The sequence below is a fragment of the Sinocyclocheilus rhinocerous genome, unplaced genomic scaffold (genome assembly GCF_001515625.1).
Source record: "Sinocyclocheilus rhinocerous isolate Xijiao unplaced genomic scaffold, SAMN03320098_v1.1 scaffold1902, whole genome shotgun sequence".
In the NCBI taxonomy this organism is placed as follows: Eukaryota; Metazoa; Chordata; class Actinopteri; order Cypriniformes; family Cyprinidae; genus Sinocyclocheilus; species Sinocyclocheilus rhinocerous.
The window spans coordinates 402,645-417,711 of NW_015665924.1; the positions used below are offsets into that span (position 1 = coordinate 402,645).

Genomic DNA, 15,067 nt, shown 5'->3' on the forward strand with positions numbered 1-15,067 from the left:
GAGGTATTCGGCCAATCACAATGCACTGGATAGCTGGCCAATCAGAGCACACCTCGCTTTTTCAGACCGATGAGCTTTGTAAAAATCGACGCGTTTCAGAAAGGCGGGGCATAGAGGAGAAACAATAATGTACAGTATGTGGAAAATAATGTGTTTTTTTTAACCTTAAACCGCATAAACACATTTCATTACACCAAATACACAAAATAATGTTCTTTTTAGCAGCATCATATGACCCCTTTAAAGTGTACTGCTAAGGTCTGTGTACATTTTGATAGTTTGTTTTTCAATTTGAAATGAAATAAACTGCGCCCCTACATTTCCCCCCCCCCCCCAAAAAAAATATCTATACATACAATTCGCTGCAGTTATCAGTTGAATGAACTCTAGTTTGGAAGTAAAACACCAATAACTTCTATTCCGTTTCGGTTCTTATTCAATTCTGGGCTAAACAGCATTAGTTCTTGCATTTAATGTGGCCAGTCAAGATGTGACAAGTCTGAAAACACAGCACAGATGAAATGTGAGTGACACAAAGCTACCATATGATATCTGAAGATATAATGCATAAGTTTGGCTTTTCTTGGTGCTGTTTGTTTAATTTTGAGCTTGGGTGTCCCCTTTTGTGTTATGGTAAGCCCAATAATAGGGATATGAGGATGAGGCAGTAATGACAAAATGTATTTATTTATTTGTTTGTTAAACCTTTAATGGAAACATTAAAGAAGTGGAATTGGAACAAGAACCCTTATATATTTTCAGCCCTAATAATGAAGCATCTAAAACTGCAATTTCAAACTATAGCAATTTCAGTCGGCTATATTATACATGGATTAAATCAGTTGAGTTATATTTTTAGTTTGAACAGTAATGGCAGAGAATGTGACCAGTGAAGGGACATATTCTGAGGCCCATGAATGCTATGAGATATAGAAACCCAGAATTGGCTCTAACGCATGGCATCCTGTATATACTGCTTAACTAACACACGTCTGCTATTTAAAACAGACAAAGTGCTCCCTGCATCAACCCACACACAAGCTTTCATTAAAAATGTATAATAACAAACCTCTCTTAGAATAGCCATTAGTATCGATTAGAGGCATAATCCCAGAACATATGCTGCATGGTATTACTCAAGATAGAATACGGCCAGAGTGAGGGTGTAAAAGCTGGAGGATCTGGTATGTGGAAAAGAATTAGTGAATCAGCAGATTTTCTCTCAGGAACCGAAAGAGAACAGCTCCTATTGAGATAACATGTATACTACTCGAGCTTACGGTTAGATCAGCGATCAGTGTTAGAGAGTAACAGAACGCTGTTATGTTGTCAGGTACAAAAAGAATAGCATTTATTCAAAATAGTCTCTTGAAACAATATAAAGTACCATTCAAACGTTTGGGGTCAGTCATTTTTTTTTTTTTTCATTCATTTTTTGAAAGAAATCAATACTTTTATTCAGCAAAGATTGATAAAAAGTGATATTAAAGTACTGCATTTTTAGAAAAGATTTCTATTTTAAATAAATGATGTTCTTTCAAACTTTATATTAATCAAAAAATCCTAAAAAAACAAACAAAACAAACAAAAAAAGGATCACAGGTTCCAAGAAAAGAGATACTGTAATAGTGAAATTGTCATAAAATGGCCCAGTGCAAACCATGTTTTGCTTTTTCCTTTTATGTTCCACAGATGGATGGATGGATGGATGGATGGATGGATGGATAGATAGATAGATAGATAGATAGATAGATAGAAAGCTGAGCTATAAGTCATCTTGCTATTCCTGTGTATTCATTTGCATTAATTCATATCAATGTAAAAGTAACTAAAAGTCAGATTACAATACTTGTGGTAATTGAATTTGAACGCTGATTACTTTTTAAGTAATTCAGAGGTAATTAGTTTGATATAATTAGTCATTTGTAGCTAGAATTCATTTTAAAGTAACCCTCACATCTCTGTCAGCGCCGGACTCCCAAAACACAGTGACGTCCATCTCTGGCTGATCAGCAGGCAGTGTTTAATGAGCGAGAGCCAGCTGCTTTCTCGAGGCTTCAGCCTGGGAGTGGTTAATTAATCAGATTGTGCTCTCTCTCTCTCCCTCTTTTTCCTCTCTCTCCTCCTCTTTCCTCCACGCAACCTCTCCCACAACATTACAGAACACCAATCCATCATCTTCAGCTTTTTACTGGGGTTTGCTGAACACACCATGAAGCAGTTTTCCAATTTTCCAGCAACCGAGTGGAGCTCTTAAGATGGCTATTTGCCACATTTGGGTACACCATTTCCTGTTGGAACTAGAAAGGAACTGAATATTAAAAACATGTTGGCTCTGTTCCAAAACCTCTGTAGTGAGCCCATGTAGGCAGAATTGTAAAGCACTATAGGTGCGCTCCCAACATGAAAGCTGTCACAAAAAGTAGACAGCGTAATTATGCTGCCTTCTGAGATACCTTCTTTCTTTGTTTTCGCCAAATAAAGTCAGTATCACATACATCCATTACAGTGAAGACAATCCCAACCAAGCCACACAGAATCTGTGCTGTGAAATTCATTATATTTGAAACACCCTTCATTGGTAAACTTTCACAAATACCCTTGATCAGTGTGTAAATGAAGACAGAATGTTCATTTTTGGGTGAATCTTTCTCATGGACAGGTTCTTCTTGGGATTTGCAGTGAACGAGATCTCTAGCCTCTGGCGTGATCTATTTTCATACGCATAAAAAGTGATGGCTGATGACAAATGGGGTCTTCTGCAGACAGAGATGCTATTCACAGCACACTGACCCCTAGATAATCAAGCCTGTTAAAGGCCAGCGCAAAACCCTTCATTACCCCCATTAAAAATCCCATAAACTGACGCTCTTTAAATGCCACCGGATGAATTAGACATGCATACATTCAGCTCAGGTAGATGTACAGTGCTGCAAGTTATTAATGTACCTTCGGTTCGGATGCTGAAAGGGGAATCGGCCAGTCGCTTGGCCGAGAACTGCCCCCCCAGAGAGGTCATTAAGAAGCACAGACTGAAGAAACCGATCCCCGCCACAAATATCCTGCAACAGAGAGACAGACGGATGTAGAAATGTATTAGTATGGAACAAGAAAAACTTGTGAAAAAAGCCAGACAATGACGAGAAACCACTATGAGAAGCAGTATAACGTTAGAAGTATATTGTCCTTGTGAAACTTTTCCAGGAAAATTACAGCTTTGTCATTGTTTGCTCACCTTGTTGTTGCAAACCTGTTCACTTTTTTATTTATTTTTTAAGAAGAAAAAGATTCACACAGCTCTTTTCTAGTTCATTGTGACCATGTCTGCAAAGCTCTATGTAACCCAGTAATAGTGGCCCATGCGACTAATGCTCTGTATTCCAAATATTCCGTCATACAACATGTCCATGTGACAAACAGAGCAAACAGTTATTAATTCAATTAACGCAATCATTTTTCACTCCAACAAAGTTGTTTTTGCCTCAGACTAACAGAGTGTGCTGGTGGTGACATAGTTTTGTATGCCAACCCGGAAGTTAGCATCACCCTGATTTTTCCATTGGTTTTTGGATTATTGTGAAGTAAAAAAGCTGCGTGTTTGTAATAAATCCATCAAGACATTTTTACATTTAAATGATTGCTTCCAACTAAAATACATGTCCTCTATCCATAATATTGCTTTTTCTCCAGTTAAAAAGTCATCGGTAACACTTTACAATAAGGTTCCATTACTTAATGTTGGTTAATGTATTAACTAACATGAACAATACATTTATTACAGTATTTATTAATCTTTGTTAATGGTAGTTAATGAAACTACAGTCATTCATTGTTAGTTCGTTAATTCACAGTGCATTAACTAATGTTAACAAGCGCAACTTTTGATTTTAATAATGCATTAGTAAATGTTGAAATTAACATTAGCTAAGATTAATAAATGCTGTAGAAGTATTGTTCATTCTTAGTTCATGTTAACTAAAGTAGTTAACTGATGTTAACTAATGAACCTTATTGTAAAGTGTTACCAAGTCATCTTATCTGAATCAGGAGAGAAAAATGCACAGATTAACCAAAAATAGTCCAAAACAATTCAAAACAAATGTGTTGGTTTTGATGTGAGACGACAACAGGGGTTTTCCACTGGAGGAAGCGTTATTATTGATTATGGACTTGTATTGGCCAAATGCCAATTAAATGCCATAATGACGCATTTACTTCCTACAAACACGCAGCTTTTCAATTCACAAGACATTATCTGATGGACTGGAGTTGTGTGGATTACTTGTGGATTATTGTGATGTTTTTATCAGCTGTTTGGATTCTCATTCTGACGGCACCCATTCACTGCAGGTGAGCAAGTGATGTAATGCTACATTTCTCCAAATCTGTTCCCATTAAGAAACAAACTAATCTACATAATGGATGGCCTGAGGGTGAGTACATTTTCAGCAAATGTTTGGGCAACCTGTTCCTTTAAGCTTCCAACAACTCCTTTAGTCTTTAAAGTATTTATTTTTTTATTTTTTTAAGTGAAAAGTAAAAAAAAAAAAAAAACTGAAAGTTTGAGTTGGAATAGTTTGGCATGATGATGTTTAATGTCCCAGACAACCTCTGTAGTCCCATTTAGACAGTTGGAAGCAACTGCCTTTTTCAAGAAAAGTAAAAAAAATAAAAAAATAAAATAAAATCACAAGTGGATTTCCTGATATATTTTGTGCTTGTGTTAACCACGGACCAATCAAAAAACCCACTGACTTCCAGAATGATGGAACTGGAAGTGCTGAAATGGTAGCTCACAAGAGTTGCAGCAGAATTGAAGTGCATATTTTGAGTAATAATGCATTCAATTTTGGTCTGTTCCTCAGACAAAGCTATTACATGATTTCAGAAGACTTATGGAGTCATGTGGACTACTATGGTATTTAATGGTGTTTTTGTCGTTTTGGAGCTTCCCAGGCATGGACACTGTCATTGCATGGAAAATAACTGCATGAAAACAACTGTATACATTTTTTGGAATGACATGTGGTGAAAGAATAATCTCATAATGACAGAATTGTCATTTTTGGGTGAACTGTTTCTTTAAACATCATTGACTTCTCATAAATCTATACTTTTTTTTCTTTTCTTTTCTCAAGAAAAAAACAAACATTCATCCTAAGGCAAATTGGCATTTGCATTACAGCTATTTGAGAAAGGTAGTTGAAATTCAAAGCATTATTCATGTTGCTCAAACAGTAATGAAAATGTGCAAGGCCACTCATGTTGACTTTATGCTTCTGAGAAGGCTACTAAAAATTAAGTGTGCTTTTTATTGCTATATGGAGTTCATAACATCATAAACAAAGGATAAACCACATCTTTGTCACGGGTAACCTATACAGTATATGCTGTAGCCTGCAGGTTAGAGCCTTGGATGGGTAATCAAAAGCTTTGAGATTTAAAGGAGATTTACATAGTTTGCCATTTTTGTAAACCTGGGCTCGATTTATTATGAACTATTGCAGATCCCCTCTCTCTCTCTCTCTCTCTCTCTCTCTATTATAAATCATATATAAAGGAATCAGAAACGTCATGTCATGTCAGACCAGACAGGGAGGGCTGTAACTGGACACAAAATTGCATATTATTTGCATGTATTTGCTATTTTGAAATAAAATGTTTCCTATTTCTTTACTGTTTTGAATTAAAATGCCTAATTTCAATAATGGTGGTATAAGTGGTATTAGGGAATGGCATAATTATTATTAAAAAAGTACATTTGATTACCAGAAGAGATTCACACTAAATGTACAATGTCTATGTCTTCTATTAGTGTTACATCTCGCCTCGATATTGCGGTAGGTTAACAGCACTGTTTGTACTTGACAATACAATGTTTATGTGTAAGTAGTGATTCGTTGTTTCTGCTTTAGTTTGTTCAATAGAAATATTGGAATATTACAGTAGATCAAAGTTTGAGATATGAAGTGTGTAGCAGGAAAACTCCCCACGCAGTCTCCTCTACTGAATTGCTATTCCTTGATTACATCATTCTCCAGAAAGTGACATTATGTTTGGTGGCAAAGTAACAGCAAACATCAATAAGTATTATAAAATGTAAGCTAACTGTGAATCTATCACTGAGCACTAGGTAACTTTGGCTCTTATTTTCATCATGTAAGGCATCATGTCTAAATAAGTGTCTAGAGTTTGACCAAAGCATATTTCTGTAATATCTGAAACTCTTTCATAGAAAAGGCTTGCTTAAACTATACCACAAGCATATTCCTTTTTTTTTTTTCAAGTTACAGAGCTCTGGTACTGCAGAACAGAATGACCCACATCCTCGCGCTGCTGGATTCCCGCCACTGCGAGAAACAGCGCGAAAGCTCATCAGCGAGACTCAGTTCTTACACCATCCTCACATCCTTTCCTGAAAGTCTCCTGACACCTTCAATGAAATCCCCTCAAGAACCGAGAATAGTACCACCTCCATAAAGTCACACCTTCTTATTTACAGTAAGCCGCTATATATCTTTCTTTATAGATATAGCCTACTTTTATGTGAAGGGACAAAGTTTGACAGCTTTCAGATTTTCAGCTTTGTTCAATGAAAAGAACCTGAGAACTTCGATATAGCCTTTTAAATAGGCTAACGTTTGTTTTTATTTGCGAAATATTCCTTACAAAAATTTGCCTTTTTTATCATTTGAATGTATTTAATATTTAGCTATCACTTTACAATAGCAATATTACCTGCTATTATACTACACCATCAAAAAGAAACTAAAAATAACAGTAGTATTCTTAACGTTGTTGCACTGTTTGAAGATCTCACATTAATTTAATGAGATTTTACATGAACAAATACTGTAAATGTGGCGTTTTGGCAGCAACTTACTGTTTTCGTGGTGCATTTTCGTAAGGACTTAACCTAGTGGTTCACCACAGGCACAGTCACACTGGTCAAACGCTACAGTGCCAATGCAAGGTTTGTCTAAATGATTAACTATATCTGAACATTAGATTCAGTCTTAGATTATGTCAAGTCTTACCTGAACGGTTTGAACGTCAGCAGGCATCTTCTCGTCATAGTTATGCACTCGCTATTTACAGAAATCATTTTTCACGCCGACTATTTAACAACATACGAACTGTGAAATGCATAATTTGCTTGAGTTATTTTCCTCCGGTTGTGTTTATTAATATGCGAGTTTAGAGTATCAGCCTTAATTCTGACTGAAAGCTCTTTGGTGAAGTTGCTCGAAGAAAAGCATCCGAAGATTGCCGAGCGAAGGAATCAGCAGGTCATTCAGTTGGTGACATTGAACTCCCATTCATAATAGTTTCCAAATAGCGTCAGAAGTAATCCAGCGAAGGTCCATCTACGTATATTTTAAATGTAGCATTAATGACGCTCGTGAAGGGAATGAACGCGTCAGAACTCCCTGCGCAGCGAGCGACGGCACTGGATCAATTCAACGGCACGACTGGCGTTTTCTGTGATGTGAGCCATCATTTTTCACCTTCTTTGAGAATAATGTTGTCTCTGAACATAAATGCTGTTCAGCTGCTTCAGAGGAAGCGTCTGAAAGCTTAAACCGCTCCGCTGTAGTTTCAGAGCCGTGGACAGCTCCCAGTGCGTAAACTAAAGGCATCAAGAGCGCCATCCGATGGATTTCTACCAGTTTACTCGGATTATCCGATTTGAGATATGTCGAATTGGGTCTTTCTGTATGCAGCGTGTTTTTGTGCCAGTGCTAGTCGAACACGAGCCAACTGCATCATACTTTAACCCCAAATTCATATTAATACATTTTATATATTTATTTTTAATGAAGAAAATGGAGCCATATGGCAAAAAAATCAACCTAATTTTATTTACTGTGAAAATAGTAGTATTTGAGAGAGTGGGTAAGATGTGCCTCTTTTCCTTTTGCTTCAATTAAAAAAAAACAAAAAACATTAGAAGATGTGTCATGTCAAAAGGTAAGCTGGATATGTGAATGAATTACATTTTAAATTAAAACAAATTAGGCAGAGCATTCTACTAATATACAGTCTTACGTCTTCTTTTGCACATTATTTTCACATGTATTTCACAGAAAAAAGTATATAGATTTAGTATTTGAATGTAGTCAAAAATAATTGTATATTTGTAATAGACTAGTCGTAGTATTTTCTAGATTTGAAAACAAAGCTTATTATCACATATTTGACACACTTTGCTGCACAGCAGCTATTTTAAAAATGCTTCTTTATCATAATCCATGGCTAAACTTCAGACAAACCATTTATATGTTTCTGTAAACTGGCAATTCCCTTTGCTGGTTACTTGTTTTGAATACGACAGACTCTTTCTAAACATGATGTGACAAAAATTGCGCACAGTTTGCTAGATTACAGGGGCGGCACATTTTACCCCACTCTGCTCTACTGCCTTTAATGCTGATCTTACACATTGCTTATGCTACCATTGTGTCTAGAGAGGATGTTTCATTACAGTATAACAGTAATGATAATCTAATGAGAATCATCATTCAGAATAATGAGGATTATGAACAAACTCAAAGGAACCTAAGCATTCTCAAACTCTTCGTGTCTCTGGCGCAGCAGATGGTTTCTGCTAGTTTTGTTCCCATCATTTCTGAGCCCTGAGAACCCAGAGGACTATTAGCAGTGCAGCTCACACCTCTGGATGACAAACTTCATATCCAGCAGTGAGTCTGACAGATCGGCCATTAATGAAAGCCTTTCTCTGTACAGTTTAAGATGCTGAGGATCTGCTTTCAAAAAAAAAAAAAAAATCAATAGTTCTCTATTTCCTAGACCCATAGTTTCAGAGTACAGCAGTACAACTACAAAAAGGACAGTGGTGTGCAAAACATTCAGGTGCAGTGGAATCCATATTGTTTCAGGGCTACTTCAAGATGGAGAGATTGTGAACAACAAGAATATAATTGTCTTGTCTAACAAAACAGACATTGATTGATGCTATTAAGTGCTCCTCATTTCTCTATATAATTTTCTCTTTAAAACAACAGCTCAGATGAGAGAACAATAAGGAACATGAGGTTCTCTCCAGTCTGCAGGCTACAAAATGTCTAGACTTGATAACCTGCAACCTGTTTTTGGAACACAAACCCCAATAATGACAGACCCAAATAGCTGCAGTTAATGAAGCTTTTGGACTAGAGACATAATTGCAAGCAACATACATCACGAATAGTTCATTATATTCTGGAGGGCAACGAGTGAAACATGACATGTTTTTCTCGGTCTGCTGTGTTTGACGTCTTTGGTGAAGAGCTTGATGTTCTTGTGGTGTCATCAAACAATCAGCATTTTCATTTTCCTCCAGGTACAGAGGTGATTAGTCGCTTGACATTTATGGCTCAGGCAAAACTAAGTGCTTATGAGAAATGTTGGGCGTAATTCATTACAAGTAACGCGAGTTACGTAATCAGATTACTTTTTTTCAAGTAAACTAGTAAAGTAATTGTAAGGATTCTGGACTGTCTGTGTCGTGTTTTGTCCCGGTTTCTGTTCCTGTTTGTCCTTATTTGGTCATCACGAATAGTTCATTATATTCTGGAGGGCAACGAGTGAAACATGACATGTTTTTCTCGGTCTGCTGTGTTTGACGTCTTTGGTGAAGAGCTTGATGTTCTTGTGGTGTCATCAAACAATCAGCATTTTCATTTTCCTCCAGGTACAGAGGTGATTAGTCGCTTGACATTTATGGCTCAGGCAAAACTAAGTGCTTATGAGAAATGTTGGGCGTAATTCATTACAAGTAACGCGAGTTACGTAATCAGATTACTTTTTTTCAAGTAAACTAGTAAAGTAATTGTAAGGATTCTGGACTGTCTGTGACATGTTTTGCCCCGGTTTCTGTTCCTGTTTGTCCTTATTTGGTCAAGTTCCTGTCCTCGTTTAGTTTGATTATGTTCCATTGATGTCACCGGTGTTTCCCCATTATCCTTTGTATTTAAGTCTCTGCCTTTGCGTTCAGTGTTTGTCGTGTCTACTCGTTGTGTTCATGTGTTCCGTTGTGGATATTCCCCTGTGGTTCCTGGATTAAAGACTATTGCTTGTATTCCAGTTTATCTCTCGTTCCTCCGAGCACAGATTGTGACATTAATGCATTACTTTATAATTTATAACCCATTTATTGACTGACAGTTCTCCAGTCCTCATGTTGAGAGAAATCGGGAGTAAGTGCAGAGGCGTTGTGTGCGCTGAGTAAACATGATGTTTCTGTAGTTCTGGACTAAATGTGAACATGCATTTACTCATATCTCACTTGCACAAAAAACAGATTCAGTTTTCATCAAAATTAATTAAAACAGTGAAATGCAAACTCAGAATATGATGCAAACCTGCAACAATTACATATGTTAAATAACACAAATATAATTTTTGTATTTAATCCTATTTAATTAACCAGTGTCTGTGCTGCTGACCTTTGATGATCCAATTCAACCATACTAAGCAAAAATTATTTTAGATAAATTGAATATTTGCAATTTGTTTGTTTGTTTACCTACCTCATGCAATCCAGAATGGCAGCACAATTGAATGGTTTGTTTGAGCTGTGTCCTCGACTGTTCAGACGTGAATTTACATTTCCTTCAGCCTGAGACTCATGCATTTAATTTTTGGTGTGAAAGGGATTTTACATTTGTCAACAATAGAACATTTTTATATTAAAAATAAGCAAGCAAGCCCAGATGAGAAAAAGTGACACAAAAGTAATGTAACACATTGCTTTCCATAAAAAGTAACACAATTGGTTACTTTTTTAGGGAGTAAAGCAATATTGTAATGCATTGCTTTTAAAAGTAACTTTACCCAGCACTGCTAATGAGCAAAGAAAGCAGCATGCAGGCCACATAATTCTGAGCGGTCCTGTGCCAGCCAAGCAACTGCCATTGAGATAAATGGGAATGCTGATTTCTCCAGGTAATGTAGACCTCTTTGACTTAATCGTTTAGCACATGGCTCATCTAATCAGAATTTAAAGTCAGAATCCATTTATAAGAATATTTAAATATACCTAGAGTACAGTGCTAATTTTTAGATTCTTTAGGAGCCTTTATTGGGACATTATTGAGTTAATGGAATATGACTCAGTTCAGAGCAACACTGATGTGAAAGTGTATGTTTTACTATGACAGCAAGAGTACAACTATTATAGAGCTGTAATGGACTACAATCCCAATGATCTGATTCTTTAAACCCAATGTAAATAGATTGTAACATTCAACTGGTTTATTGTTCAACAGCAAACAGCCAATGACACCAGTTTCAAAAACTTAAATATCTTATAATTTGTGGTCCACACACATTACTAAAGCTACACATAGAAATAAACAGTGCTAGTTGCACATTTCAGGCTACCTCAGCCTTCCAGAAATTCCTTCGAATTTATCTCAGTCCATTCGTCATAAGCCGGCAAGTGTGTTTAGATGCCAATAAAGCACTTCAGGCTCACAACTCATCAAATTCAATTTACTCTCACTGTGTGCTAAAGGCTCTCTATGTGCTCTAAACACTCTCATTCATTCATGTACATTAAGAGCAATCAGCCCACTGGAGCTATTGAGAATCTAAGAGATCTGTTCAATGAAACCTTTAAATTTTGGTGGCAAAGTGCTCTTCAGAAGCAATATAGTAGTAAGGACAGCTGGACACTTGGACCGACATTCTCAGACCTCTGAAGTCTTAACTTGATAATCTTGACTGCAGTTTTCTGAAATGATAGAAATAACAAAATCAGACCTCAAGATAGAGAGTGCAGATGATGTTGGGTCAGGTCTTCAAGCTGTTATTAAATAATAACTAACCTAGAAATGTGCTATAGTACGGAAGATAAACAGGTGAAAAAAGGACTAATTTAAGACTGACAGGGATGAGAGCCATGCCTAGGCACCAGAATATCATAAGGACTTGGTAGACTTTTTAATTTTCAATTAATTTAAATAAAGCTATTTATAATGACTTGTCACTAATAAAACAGCAACATTAACATGTCTTCATAATGTCCTTCACCCTTCATAAGAGAATTTTAGAAATGACACCCAAACCATTAGTTTTTGTTTTAAATATTCATGGACTCATGTTGTCTTTGGCTGTTAACAGCTGGTTTATAAAATATTAAAATACCCAAGGTTTTATTGTGTCTCTGGTTTTCAGAATGGTTTAGATCCAATTAATTTGCTTGCTAGGATAGTCTGTGTAGTTAATGTAATTAATATTTTTGTGCTACACATGCAGTAGCTTTGAAGTCATTATGAAGTCAATTTAAGTCATTATTCACTGAAAATCACTCCCTCCACCAAAGCTCTGAAATCTGAATCTGAAAACGTTGCATGTATGTTCCAGGCTTGATTTCACAGTTTATGGCATGTGACTGATTGCATTACAAGTACATGAATGTGAACAAATTATGACACAATTTTTGCGGTAAAAATTCCAGAATTCCAAACTCAAGATATGATGTTAATATGCAATGTATGGCCATAATCATTTGATAGATAATAAATAGACAAATACATGAAACACTCATGCTTCCTTTCAAACCACAATACATCTAATGTATTATCAATCACTCCTGCTTGAAATGGGAATTTTTATGTGTGTTTGTTTTTAGATGACACAAACAGTGTCTATTTGATAAACACTGTCATGTTACATTTCAATCATCCGATAGTGCCCTGTGAAGTTGAAATATAGGAACCATCATACAATGAAAAAAAAACAACAACTCTAATTTGTTACTGCCAAATGTATTAGTTTTTCCAATTATGGCTAATGTAATATTAATCAAAAAATATTTATCATCCCCGTCATACAAAGTAAAAAGATTATTAATTATAAAGACTACCATAGTTAATTAACATATTTACTTTAGACACAAGCTAAAATGTTAATGTAGGTCAGTATAATATTTGTTTTGCCTTTTAATTTGACCAAAAGACAAAAGCTAAATAACTATAACTTTAAAACCCTGCTGTGTTTGATGATATTGAATTGGAACACAGCTCCATGCACCATCTCGCAGTGCTCTTGCACTTTCATTAATGCACTATTCCTGTTGAATGGGGCTCTGTACAGCTGAGGGAGCTTGTGTTTCACTGACATTTCATTACCGATGACCCTCTCATTTTCATTACCCTCTGGACAGGAAGACGAATTACAGGTGTGATGACGCTTGTGCTCAGAGACCTGGAGAGGCACAGAAAGAGAGTGAGAGTTCAAGACTGTGACAGACAGAAACATCCTTACCGCAGGCTGTGATATCAGGAGCTCTAACACCACACTTTTGTCAATGTTCTGTCCAATACGCATCCTAAATGAAAGCAGTCATTCAGCGTATCGTTGCTATGGTTACGTCCTCTGCACCGACCACTAGGGTCCCTGGAGCCACTCAGAAGATTCAGCCCTAGCTGACTACTAGGGCCATGTGGGACCATGATCTGACTCTTATGGTTACTGAAATGGTATTTGAAATAGGAAATATGTAGAATTAAAACTGATTAGGACTTTTCAAAACCATTTTCTCCAAAGGTTGGTTCATCTTCATTGCAGTGGTCAGACCACCAAACCCCTGAAAATTCACACCTTGCAAGTGCAAAGCAGAAAGTGTGTGTGTGTGTGTGAGAGAGAGAGAGAGAGAGAGAGAGAATGAAGCTTCATCTGCTTTTTCTCACACATACATGTAGTTTACAACTCTCAATATATGTACAGCATGATGTGTTACAACACAATGATCAACATTTTTTTAATTTAATACCGCTATTTCATTCAATGTGTTCTGCACATCCATAGATCGGTCTCGGCTGAACTATACAGGGAAAACCGAAGAGACCCTTCGAAGGGAGTTTGATTGACAGGTGATCTGACCAATCATAATGCCGAATCCATCATTTTGTCCGACAAACAAATCAGACAGGAAAGTAGGCCTAGATTAACTTCACTTTTGGACTTAAGCTTGAAAAATGGTGTAAAAGTAACCTGCTCTGTCTTGTCTGTCGGCGTGTTGTCAGTTTCCTCTTTGCTCCGCGATGTATTTTTCACTGCGTGAGAACATGATGTGTGGCGTGAGAGCGGCATGGCTTGTCAGACATTGCAACAGTAACTAAGGGGGGCGGGTCTTTGCGAAGGGTCAATTACAGAGCTGCTGAAATAAAAAATGTAGGACACAGTCGGAGAACGTTCACAAGCAGCAGAATTCATATCTGAGCTGCGGTACAGATGCGTACAATAGTGTGTTTTGCTAATGAGATTGTAGAGTTGGAGGATGTGATCCAGATAAGCACCTCCATCACACTTCCACACAAAGAAATAGAACACGGTGTATAAACGGTGAATTCGTGAGCACTGAACATGTTCTGTGCAGAAATGAATAGAAAATACATGTCAGTATTATAAAAGTTCTGATATATTTCTGATATATGTATCCTAGGAGCAGGGCTGGGTGGGATGACCAAAATCATACATCATGTTGTTTAATGCTTGAATCTGATTGGTTGACAAATGGTGTGCAATTATTTTTCAGGAAACAGACAGCTAAAGTAGTTTACAGGAATGTCTTGACCGCATTTCAGTTCTATATCACATCACCAAATCATTTCAGTTATTTCAAAGGTCTTTACAGCCTACAGCAGCAAAAAGAACCACAAATACACTGACCAAGCCAATAAATGTAACAAATAGGATAAAAGTGACAAACTATTTCCATGTTTTTCCCACTAAATTACGTTTTATTGTAGACGGAAAACACTCTTTTTTTCTTTTGCTCTCTCCACACAGACGCACACACATACAGTATGGAAACATACACACCCACAGAAACTTGTTGTCCATATATTAAAATTACTTTTATATATTAAATGAAAACGTTATAAATAAAGGGTAGTTCATTTATATTTTCTCTTTTTATTTAGAACCTTTTCATAATTATTAATTATTAATAATAGAGTTATGTAGCTTTCCCTTTGCACTTCTATTGTACTTTAAATCAACAAGTATATTTAAAAATATATATTATATATATATATATATATATATATATATACAA

At 36.4% G+C, this 15,067-nt stretch overlaps 1 protein-coding gene across 1 annotated transcript in view; it reads right to left on the bottom strand.

The window, feature by feature from the left end:
* The window catches only part of LOC107731677 (alpha-1,6-mannosylglycoprotein 6-beta-N-acetylglucosaminyltransferase B-like), a 129,061-nt gene extending 121,511 nt beyond the window's left edge, over positions 1-7,550 (bottom strand). Inside the window, exons 1-2 of the mRNA XM_016542824.1 lie at positions 7,038-7,550; positions 2,950-3,062 (exon numbers count right to left, since the gene is read on the bottom strand). Coding sequence (XP_016398310.1) covers positions 2,950-3,062; positions 7,038-7,105 — 181 coding nt within the window. The 5' untranslated portion in view covers positions 7,106-7,550. The remainder of the gene's footprint in view (positions 1-2,949; positions 3,063-7,037) is intronic.
* Between the last annotated feature and the right edge of the window lie 7,517 nt (positions 7,551-15,067).